General features: G+C 38.2%; 1 protein-coding gene across 2 annotated transcripts in view; it reads right to left on the bottom strand.

The window, feature by feature from the left end:
- Positions 1-12,278, bottom strand: part of GNAQ (G protein subunit alpha q) — a 341,433-nt gene that overhangs the window by 209,054 nt on the left and 120,101 nt on the right. For both annotated transcript variants that reach the window (XM_074394627.1, XM_039461277.2), the window contains exon 2: positions 1,669-1,853. In XM_074394627.1, coding sequence (XP_074250728.1) covers positions 1,669-1,815 — 147 coding nt within the window. In that variant the 5' untranslated portion in view covers positions 1,816-1,853. The remainder of the gene's footprint in view (positions 1-1,668; positions 1,854-12,278) is intronic.

The following is a 12,278-nucleotide window of genomic DNA, read 5'->3' as shown; positions in this document are numbered from 1 at the left end:
TAGACTGGGTAAGTCACTGATATTAAAAAATAAACAACAAACAACCTCAATACAATTACAGCTACAAGGAAACAAGCATGCTAATGATTTCAGAAACTGCTGTGATTTCCTGGGGCAGGGAGAACCCTGATCTTCTCAAATTCAGACTACTTAGATATATCCATTCAGCCTGCTCTGGCTCAGTTACCATGTTCCTGGGCTCACAAACTTGCCCAACTCTTTTTAACTCTTGAAAATAAATGCAGGAGGAATTATTTGTGGAGGGTCTCTTTGTTATTTGTGAAAAGATTCCTGATGCCACTGGAAAACCAAGTCTGAAAATATCAGTTAGATAAGAAACCAGTAGTTAATTTCAAGGAACCACCCAAGAAAAGCAAATGCCAATAACTTGGTATTTTATTATAGAAGCCTTTGAATGGTAACAGAGGCAAAGGTATACAGAATTGCCTTATTTTAGCTATGGTTTCATTTTTTGTGAGTTAAATCTATGAGTCCTATTGGACATACCAACTTCTTGCTAATTGCCTACTAAACTTGGTAAATGGGAATATCCTTCACTGTAGATTTATCAAAAGTACTGAAAGAATGAAAGTTCTTATTGAAGGCTCTAAAATAATCATAGGTATAAATACAGTGTTTTAACAACAAAAGGCAAGGTTTACTTTTAGGATCAGCATTCTAAAATCCCTAAGAAGCAAAGACTGCATCCATGGGGGATGTGCTGATTAACAGGAAGGCAACAAAGCAGACAACAAAGAGATTTCTAACAAATTCCAAATAGATATCCCTCCCCTTGGGCCGGGGGCCTCAGCACAGTCACACCCCGGGTGCACGTCCAGTTCCCGCCTACGAGCTTTATGCAGACAACTGCAGAATACATTCAAACATGGGGCCACTCTCAGATATGCCAACCTTGTTTGGTATCACTTCTGTATAATATTTAGAGGATGAGCAATTATAGCATTTATTTTCATGTGGAGGAGAAGGGGGATGGTATTCTATTTCAACCGAGAAGTAATACTAAAGGATACTGAAGTGTGTTTATTTTCTAAAAAGCTAACATTTTAGGGCTTTTTCCCCCTAATCCTCTTTTAAGTGGCTTTAGAAGTTTCTGCTACTTTAACACAATTGCAGGGAAATGTGTAGGAAAGGTTATTGGAAGTAAAGATAGGCATATTTTGAAATAAAATAAAGCCTCTGGTACTACTACTGAAAGAAAATCATAAAATTCAAAATTAAACCAGATAGAATGGTTTTAAGTTATATTCATTCTTTCTTCAATTTGTTAAAAAGCAAGATTACCATCTCTTTGAAATCCCCTACTCTGGCCAATTTATGATACTTACAAACTGTCTCCTTAACATAACGTGCTTCCCCAAATTTTAAACCTGAAAATATTTACTGCTGAACATCCAAATACGCCTTTCATTGATATCACTAAAGGTACGATTCTGTTTTTTATTAGGTGTAACTTTAGAGGTTTAAAGAAAAAGACATTTATCAATAACTTATTATCCATTAAAGGTCTCATTTATAATGGGATAGAAAATGTATATTTCCAACCCCTCCCCCCATGCATTCCAGACATGTCAAGAGGCCACTCGTGTTGTCACATTATTGAATAGCTGGACCATTCAGCCAACTGTTCCAATGAAGAGTCACACCTACCTTATTATGCTCATACTTGTACGGAATCTTGAGTGTGTCCATGGCTCTGATCATGGCCTGCATGGCCGTGAAGATGTTCTGATACACCAGCTTGGTGAAGCCCCTTTTATCTTCATCAGAGTATCCTGACCCATGGATGATTCTCATCTGCTTGATAAACGTACTCTTGCCACTCTCTCCTGTCCCTGAAAGATGAACAGCAGCAGCTCATCAGACCACAGTGCCACCTCAATCTCTCAGATAACAAAACCAAAATACCATGCCTTCGATTTAACATCCCCAAATGACGCGCTGAGAGAAACAACTCTAGAACTGGTAACGCTACCCATGGTGAACATTTAGCAAAATTAGAGGGAGCAAGTCTATTTCAAAGGCAGATAAGCTCCAACAACAACAAAAAAAACCCCAAGCCTGTCACCTCTCTGGAAACCACTAAGCACCAAATTTTGATAGTGATTTGTGACCATGTATCTTGCAAGAAACAATGACAACAGTATCTTCTGAACATGATAAAAACTTGATAAAGCTCTGTTCCCTGGAGAATATCTGAAATGCTTCCAGGACACTGGGTTGACGAGCCAGGATTTGGATCTGGAAATGATAGTGCACTTATACAAATGGTACTCAGACAGAGATAAGGAAAAAGGGCCTCAAAATTTCTAGACACATTCCCTATTTTATTTTTTAGACATAGTGTCCACCACTGTCACACAGGCTGTAACATAACAGCGTGATCATAGCTCACTGCAGTCTTAAACTTCTAAGATAAAGAGATCCCATATCTCAGTCTCCCAAGCAGCTGGTACTACAGGGATGCACAACCATGCCCAGCTGATTTTTTTTTTTTTTTTTTCCCTGTAGAGACGGGTTCTCACTAGGTTGGCCGGGCTGGTCGTGAACTCTTAGCCTCAAGGGGTACACCTGCCCTGGCCTCCCAATGCCCAGCCTATTTTCTCTAATTTTAAAATTTGCCATAAGAACACAGTGTCCTGGTAAGACAGGAATAAGAATCATTTTTCTATATATCACATATTGCTGAATTTATTCGGGGGCAGGAGGATGGATGACTGAGTTATAAAGGAATCACCTAATTCAGGAAAGCCATGGTGGTTCTTCTTCCTCCTCCCCATTCCTGACTAACATTATACAGAAATTTATTGTGATTAGCTTTTTTATTCCTTCTGTGCTATCTCCTTTTTCACAAATTCAGTATTACTTTTCTGTTACCACAAGCCTAAAAAGGTAATCCCTAACAGAGCTATATATGTCCCTGGGAAGAAGAAAAGACAGAAAAATTGGATCACTTCACAAAATGACAGCATATTTCTTCTACAATGAATCTAAATCTTCTAAAACTTCATTTTTCTAAATGTAAGTGGCTATTTTCATGTGTCCTTTCTCACTTCCTCTCAAATTTCCTTGAGATCTCCAAAACAATAACTGTCTTTATCTTACCCAACAATGTGAAGAAAATAAAAGTGCCAATTTGGATATCAAAGATGGAAGAACAGAATGAAACACAGAATGGCCGTATCACCAGGGTCCTTAATGTCATTTCCTCACTACAAAGCTGAGAAAAGCAATTAAAGAAAGAAAGGGAAGGAAAGGAAGAGAGAGAGAGAAAAGAAGGAAGAGTGGAAGGGAAGGAAGGAGGGAGAAAGAAAAATCAAAGCTAGTAATATGCCATCTGTCCTAATTTCATTTTGTTTTTCTGATGGTTGGATTTCATTACTATCTTTATAAACAATCACAAAATTTCAATTAAGTAGTACAGTTTTCATAGAAGCACTCTTAAATGACTGCAGATGTCTTGGTAAATACACAGCCCTCACACAGTTACAATGAAAGGTATTTCTAGCCACAGAATCCTGCAGTAGCTGATTCCTTTATACTAATTTTCCTATTACTTTAGTTAGTGAAGTGATCTGGAACTCCTAGAAATATAAATTAACAGCTGTACTGTGAATGTTATCAGCCCAGTTTGACAGGATTAATCCAAAAAGTTTAAAATGAGTATTTTATAATCCCAACCATGAATAGTGGAGAAAAGCATTAAGTGGCTGAAAATTATCCTCTCTCTAGTAGAGATAAAGGTACAAAATTGTTTCTCATTATCAACCATTCACGGAAACTAGTATCTTTACTCTTCCAAGCAATTAAAAGTATGTAAGACCAAAAAAAAAAAAAAAATCCAGATTGCTTGTTTATTATCACAATCCCAGAACCAAAGGTTTGCTCTTCGAGCCTAAGTGTAAACAATCATTAATTCACAACAAAAACAGAAGAAATCTTAAATTTGTAAGGTTAATGGTATAAGAAGAAAACTGAAGAGAACCAGGCAACAGGACCTTTTTTCTCCTGGTCACCTGAGAAATTTTTACACACTTATAACCACCTCGCACCACAAAAAAAAAAGAGAGAAAGTATCAGATGAAGCATAAGCACACTGGCATGTGTTTCAATGAAATCACATTGGACAAGGGCAATCAACACTTGGTACTTTCTTGAATACAGTCACCAAGTCCCTGGGCATTGTCCACACACTGGAGATCACACTAATGCAAACTCCAAGTAGGTGCCAAACATGTGACTGATGAATGAGTCAGGAAAAGTTAAGAGGAAAGAAAAAATAATCCAAAAATCAACTTTCTGATATTTTCCTGTTGCCAGAAACACACCCACGGATCCTTTCTTCGTCGTCTCATCTTGCTGGGTACCCCGAGAAGGCTGACCAATAGGGATTTCAACAGCTTCGTTATACTATGTCTTCTGCTTGAGCTTAGCCAATAGGAAACCAGAGAGCAGGAGAAAAAGGAAGGGGCATTTTTTCTCCTAGCTTCCTCTCTGCAGGGCAGCACAGATGTGCTATGTTGCCTTTAGAAGGTCCCAGATCCTGCTGGGTGGCTCTCTCCATACTGATGCTCTCTCTGCGTTCCAACATCTGCTCCCTCGCCTTGCCTAGCTATTGCTTGGCCCCAGGTTACTGCACCAGCTCTTACAAGTTACTTAACATCTGCTCCACTCCTCAATCCCCGCACTGGAGTGTGCCATCCATTTCCTGCTGGAACTCTGACTAGTACAAATACCAATCAAATGAAGGACAATGAAGACAATGGAATGGAGGGCATCCTCTCTTCCTCCTCTCCTACTCTCTATACATCTTCTATTTATAAAATTCTATTAAGTAACTCATCCTCATGATACTCTTCTGGAGGCCAATCATGATAAAGAAAAAGTTGTCATCCAGCGAAAAAAAACTGATGGAGCCAAAACCAAATCCAGGGCTGCTAATTCTCCCCCAAAGTACTTATCTGTCAGAAAAGTGCATGTGTGCATGCAAAACACACACACACACACGCGCGTGCTTGCTCGCGCTCTGTCTCTCTCTCTATTTTTATTACAAATGAGGTCTCACTATGTCGCCCAGGACTCAAGTAATTGTTTTGCCTCAATTCCCCAAAGTGCTAGGATTACAGGCATAAACCACCACCCACTATGCTTCCCCATCTCCCCACACACACATTTTAAAAATAATCTCCAATGTACACACAGGGGACACAGTAGTCACCACCTCCTGAATATAAAAGATTTGTGTTCAATCCTCTATCCTTTGCAAGCATTTTGAAATATATTGCCATTTTATCCTCTCAAAAATCTGTGAGATAGGTGTCTTTATCCTCATTCCACAGAACAGAAAAGGCCTTGGAGAGGTGAGGCAACATGGCTGAGATGATATGGCTAAGAGGAGGCAGTTCCAAGACTCAAGCCCAGTCTTCAGATGCCCAAGCTTGGGCTGGGCACGATTTTCACAACTATCCAAAATCTGAAATAATTCATTTCTACTGTCCACAATTTAAAATTATCTCATCCAGGCTTTGACTACACCCATTTTTTCTCCCTTTAACATAATTTTTAATTTCTTAATATTATTTCAATTAAAGGAACCCACTTTGAATCTTGGTGCCATCTTCCAATTAGCCAGCCCCTAAGTTCCAGGTAAATTTCACTCAAGAACTTAATGTTCACACTTTGATTTTATCATACAAATGTTGTGAATTCAAAGTGAAGGCAAAGCTTCATGTAAGAAAAATCTGTGTGATGCAAATATTATAGGTAGAATAATAAAAATAGTAAATTAAGATATTATTTGGCACTAGATCAGAATTCAGCCAAAAAGAAAGCACAGCCCTATCTTGGTATCCATGAGGGACTGGTTCCAGCATTCCCATCTTCAGACACCAAAATCCAAGATGCTCAAGTCCCATATATAAAGTAGTGTAATATTTGCACATAACCTATACACAACCCCCATATACTTTAAAACATCTCTAAATTATAATACCTAATACAATGTAAATGCTATGTAAATAGCTGTCATACTGTATTATCACTTGTATTATTTTTACTGTTGTATTGTTTTTGTGGGTTTTTTAAAAAAATATTTTCTATCTAACGTTGGTTGAATCCATGGATATGGAACCTGTGGATACAAGAAGGCCAAATGCATACGGACTAAAACATCAACAAAGCAAAAAACTCAGCTTCTTTGTTCCATACAGTTCTATGTCAGAGACAAATGAATTATTCTTAACAAATGTGTAACCCAAATTTCATGTGTCATTCTCCTATTTTTATAGAATTATGAAATACTCGCTGAGTTTGAAATGGACATTTTAACAACCTAGTACTGATTAGTATGAAAATTTTTGGTATAATAAAAAAACAGCTGTTCCCAACTTACATAAAATTATGTTGTTTCCTAAGGCCACATGAAAATGAAAAGTGTAAGAGACTTCACAATTCTCTTTCACTGAATGAAAACAGCAGACTTTTCTACTAGTAGATTGCTTCAAGAATGCAGTGATGACTAATGTCTTTTCACAGCCCAGGGCAATGAAAAGCACAAGTAACCCTGACCAATCTAAAGAAATATGACTCTTGTTTCCAAGACCACTGATACTATAAAATCTAGCAATAAGCCCTTACATAAAATGTCTGGGGGAGAAAGAAGGGTCTCATTTTTGCTAATTTAAATATATCTCCAATCAAGTCATTTAATAACTTTAACAAGCAAATCAACACACAAGAGTGTGAGTCCCAGAAAAACCCTACTCTTTCAATGGTCTATATAAATATGACTTTAAAATGTCCCCATAAAAGTTATTTGCACCCTCAGGCAAGTACTCTACCTTTTCTAATCCCAGCTCATTAAATGCCCAGAAATGAAACTATTTAAGAATTACGCTATGAAAAAGGCCACTTCATCCAGTGTGCGTGACTGGCTATAAGGAATACTAATTTTTCTTCCCTAATCGCTAGATCAAGTTAATGCGCAGACAGCAATCCCCAATTCATTTCACATCTCTTCCTATCAGAACAATCATCAAACAAACTAAATATATTACGACAGAGTGCATCACTTAGTAAGCTGTCAGAATACATCACATTAGACACACACTCTCTCACACAACCTAATTCTTTCATTTTAGACCATTTTTTTCTTTTTGCCAAGATCTTTACAACACAACAGGATTCCCACATACAAGTTCCAACACAAATCTGTATTAACTCTGTGTCTGATCCACACAAAGCAAATAGATGTTTACACTGATTATTTTGCCTGTTTGCATGATGTAGTCTGGAAACAGTTCTGTCAAAAATGACCATTCTAAATCCAATCATATGTTACCTTCTTAATGGTAATAGATTAGCATTTATTATTGAAAGCAATCATGGACTCGTTGGTTCTTTCTCTCACTTGAACTGGCTTCTTGGACTACTATGTTATTAAAAGAGCTGCCAAGGCCAAACTACATAAGAAGAAGCATTGCTCAATGCTTTAAAAACGTCACTTACTACTGCCACTACTCTGAAGGACATTGGTGCCCATTTCCATACAAGGGCCCTGGAAAAAAAAGTCACTGAATACCACCAGGAATTTTAAGGGTCCACATGGTCTAGCCTCTTTATTCTGAAGGATTAAAAAACGGGGAGGCAGAAAACACACCTTAGCAGGGTCTCTCACGGGCGGAGGGAAGTCCGTACCACTTCTACTTTTTTTCCCCCAAGGTTCCTTATCATGCCAAAACAGTTATCAAAACTGTAGCCTTTAAAGTTGCACAATGAATATATTCATTTCACACTGCCAGGGCCTTTCATGAGTGCATTTGGAGATACTGTCAACTATCAGAAGTCTAATCTGAAGACCGTAACAAATGAGAAGGCTCAGGATGAATGCTCCCGCCCCAGCCTCTTACATGGCCAGCACTCAGGTAAAGAACAGGCAAGAACAAAACCCCAGACTCACAGAACTGAATTATAATTAGAATAACTGTGCTTCAGGTCCCCTGGTTTAAGCTGAGAGTCTGAAACATGAAACCTCAGCCCCACCTCATCTGAACTTCGGCTCCTTCCACACAGTTGGATAAAGTGAAAGTAGAAACGGTAAGGAGGAATTTTCTACCCATAAACACACCATCAATCCACACCTACAAAGATAACAGTATTTTAATAACACTGAGTCAAAACTCAATCCATGGTGTGTCCATATTCCAGACTTTAACTACCTTAAAATATTTGTATTCTGTTTTCTGCACATTTTCCTCCACTTAGATTGAAACCTGCATTTGAAACAGAGCGCCTCTAAGATCAAAGTTGCCATAACTTCCTGGCTTTAGTAACTGTCTGTTGAGGGCAAGAGTTGAGTACAGTTAACCATTTGTCCCCAGCATGGTCTTGCAGAAGATCCTAGACAATTTTTTAAATGTAACACAGAATAGAACTAAATTCAGTATAACCAACTACAAGTAGAAACTGGAGAGGTAATTTAGTGCTAATCAGGACTATTAATAATAACTAACCCAGTTAAGTTATTTTAAAGAAAAAGACAGGCAAAACACATTGAAAATTCATTTACTGAAAGTATTAAAAGGTCATGTAGTCCTGGACTTCTCAATGTGGTAAAATCCTCCCAGAAGATATCACCTGGATCATCCAAGGTTACTCAAAAGTGCAAGAGCATTTTCTTAGTGTGCCCACAGTAAACATTTGTGTATTAAAAACTAACATCAATTGGTTGCAGAACTTTCTGAATATGCTTTAAAAAACACCCATAAATTTGTACACTTTAAAATGGTAAATTTTAGGCCAGGCATGGTGGTTCATCCTGTAATTCATCAAGCACTTTGGGAAGCCAAGATGGGCAGATCACTTGAGGTCAGGAGTTCAAGACCAGCCTGGCCAACATGGGGACACCCCGTCTCTACTAAAAATACAAAAATTAGCCGGGCATGGTGGCAGGTGCCTATAATCCCAGCTACTCAGGAGGCTGAGGCAGGAGAATCGCTTGAACCAAGGAGGCGGAGGTTCCAGTGAGCTGAAATTGTGCCACTGCACTCCAGCCTGGGGAACAGTGAGACTCTGTCTCTAAACAAATACATAAAAAGGTAAATTATGGTATATAAATATCTCCAAAAAATTTTTTTAAACTAGCATCAGTATAATTTGGAGAACAGGAAGTTTGCAAGAAATTTTCCTGCTAAAACTCATTCAGCAAGTTACTTTGAGCCAATCTGCTCAACTTCTCCCCATTCTCTGCTCCTAAGAGTACATGTTCATTCTCTCTGCCTCTGGGTGTACTTTGGAGAAAAGGTTTGAGAAGCTCTGAACCCACTGATTTTACAAATGAGAGAACTGACTCATGCAAGGATTCTGCTGGTTGACAGCTAATGAGGAAGAAGACAGACTGGAACCTTCCAAGGTCTCCTATCTGTCCAGAGCTCCTGGTCTTACGCTCTCATACACTAAACATTTTTCCCATTAATAAAACTTACAAATATTTATTATAGAAAACTATTTTAAAATTTGACCATTTTTACATATCTTTCCAGTCTTTTTTTTTTTTTAACCCAGGTAAATGTACTTTTTTTCTGTTCTTGTTCTAAAATAAAACTGCAACAGGCTGGGCATAGTGGCTCATGCCTGTAATCCCCGCATTGTGGGACGCTAAGGTGGTTGGACCATTTGAGGTCCGGTGTTCGAAATTAGCCTGGGCAACATGGTGAAACCCTGTCTCTACAAAACACACAAAAAAAAAAAAAATTAGCCAGGTGTGGTGATGGCACGCCTGTAGTCCCTTTGGTAATCTGAGGTGGAGGAATCGCTTGAACCCAAAAGGGGAAAGCTGCAGTGAGCACTGATTGCGTCACCATATTTCAGCCTGGGTGACAAAGCAAGAACCTGTCTCAAAAAAAACAAAAAATAGAACTGTGCAACAATAGTGTATTGTTACTCACTTAACATACTGTGACAATTATTCTCTGATACTAATTACTCTTCAGAAATGATTAATAATTAGCTGATGGCTCCATCCTGTAATCCCAGCACTTTGGGAGGCCAAGGCGGGTGGATCACGAGGTCAAGAGATCGAGACCATCCTGGTCAACATGGTGAAACCTCGTCTCTACTAAAAATACAAAAAATTAGCTGGGCATGGTGGCGCTTGCCTGTAATCCCAGCTACTCAGGAGGCTGAGGCAGGAGAATTGCTTGAACCCAGGAGGCGGATGTTGCAGTGAGCCGAGATCGCGCCATTGCACTCCAGCCTGGGTAACAAGAGCGAAACTCTGTCTCAAAAAAAAAAAAAAAAAAAAAAAAAAATTAACTGAAAAAACATCATAAAGATGTGTGATAATTTAACAATTACCCTGGAATAACACATTTTGAGTGTTTCTAAATTTTTTGCTTTTATATATAATGCTCTAATAAACATCCTTGAACTAAAATCTTCGCCTGAATCTCTACTTCCTTAGGAGAGTATCATAGAAATGTGATTAGCGCAAGGATTTAATCTTTGGCAAGGCTGTGGCAGTCCCATAACTGTACCAGCTGACACATCCACAGACCCACCACCCATCCCACTTTTGAAAATACTGTATTTTTTTAACATCTACAAATTTGAGAGACAAAACTAAATTTATATCTCTACTTTCAAGAAGAAACATGCTTCATACTTTTCTTATTCATTTCTATTTCTTCTATGAACTTGCCCCTTTCGTTTTAATTGTTTAAGGACTTGGTGTTTTTCCTATTTCTTTTTTCTTCTTTTTCTTCTTTTAAAGAGACAGGGTGCCTCCATGTTGACCAGGCTGGTCTCGAACTCCCAAACTCAGGTGATCTGCCTGCCTCTGCCTCCCAAAGTGCTGGGATTACAGGAGTAAGCCACCACGTCCAACCTGTCCTATTCCTTTTTAAAAACAATTTATAGTTTTTAAACACAGATTTAAACTTATTTACACATATTTCCCCAATTTGCTATTTTATTTTCATTTGTTGACAAAACTGGCACATAAATTTGCACTATGAAAGAAATGACTACTGTCATTAATCTAAGCTTTCCTTTAGTGTTTTCTTTCATTTATGTCTTTAAAAAGGCTCAAACATATATATTTTATTCCAGCTTTCAGAGTTTTACCTTTTACAATTAACTAACAAAATATAACACATATTTTGATGTGTTAGTGCGCAGTGATTTTTTTTACTAAAAAACTTTTTCTCAAAGTCATTAAATACCTTAAGGTCACATGGTCTCAGCAGTATATGCCCTCAACAGGAAATCTTTTTCATATCCTCTAATGTGCTCCTTAACAGTGATCAAAGAAATATATGAACCACATTGAGTGTCCAAAAGCAGGGGTCCCCAATCCCCAGGGCCAAAGACTAGCACTAGTCACTGACTGGCCTGATAGGAATCAGGCTGCACACCAAGTGAGCAGCAGGCAAGCAAGCATTACCGCCTGAGCTCTGCCTCCTATGCATTAAATTCTCACAAGAGCATGAATCCTACTGTGAGCTGTGCATGCGAAGGATCTAGGTTGCATGTTTCTTATGAGAATTTAATGCCTGATGATTTGAAGTGGAACAGTTTAACCCTGAAACCAACCCCGCCTCCCGACCCGACCTCCATTTCTGGAAAAACTGTTTTCCACAAAACTGGTCCCTGGTGCCAAAATGATTGGGGACCAATGTCCTACAGCATCTCAATGACATTCATTCTGTTCCCTCTTCTTCATCTTCCTTACACAATTAGCAGGTCAGCACTTCCATGCCTAAGCATTAAACTTTTGCTCACTGAAAATTTATTTAAAGAACTTGAGAAAGAACAGTAGTGAAAATATTCCAGGATGTTAAAGACTCTAATCTCCTTTCCACTTTATACATCTATTTCTATCTACATAACATATTATGCATATGTTACCTGTTCGAGTTCCTTCTCTTAATAGTCCTGAGGCCTTGGGTAAATTACCTGTCCTCTCTAAGCCTATTTCCTCATCTGCAAATACCACTACCTAGTTTACAGCTCTGCTCTGAGTTTTCAATTAGTTAATCCAAGTAAAGCAGTGCTTAGTAGAAAATAAGATAATAAATGTTAGCTATAATTTACAATGCAAAATCAAGTAGAAAAATGAGAGAATAGTCTAATAAAAGGCTATATGATGGGAAAGGGACACTAAAATTTCAGTAATCAAGAGAAATAATATTTTAATGCAATATTTTTGAAGTCAAAATTAATGCCCAAAAACCACAATCAACAAAATAAAGACAGGATCATTA

Source organism: Saimiri boliviensis, chromosome 2 (genome assembly GCF_048565385.1).
Source record: "Saimiri boliviensis isolate mSaiBol1 chromosome 2, mSaiBol1.pri, whole genome shotgun sequence".
In the NCBI taxonomy this organism is placed as follows: Eukaryota; Metazoa; Chordata; class Mammalia; order Primates; family Cebidae; genus Saimiri; species Saimiri boliviensis.
The sequence above is the reverse complement of the archived record's forward strand: the minus strand, read 5'-3'. Positions and strand labels throughout refer to the sequence as shown.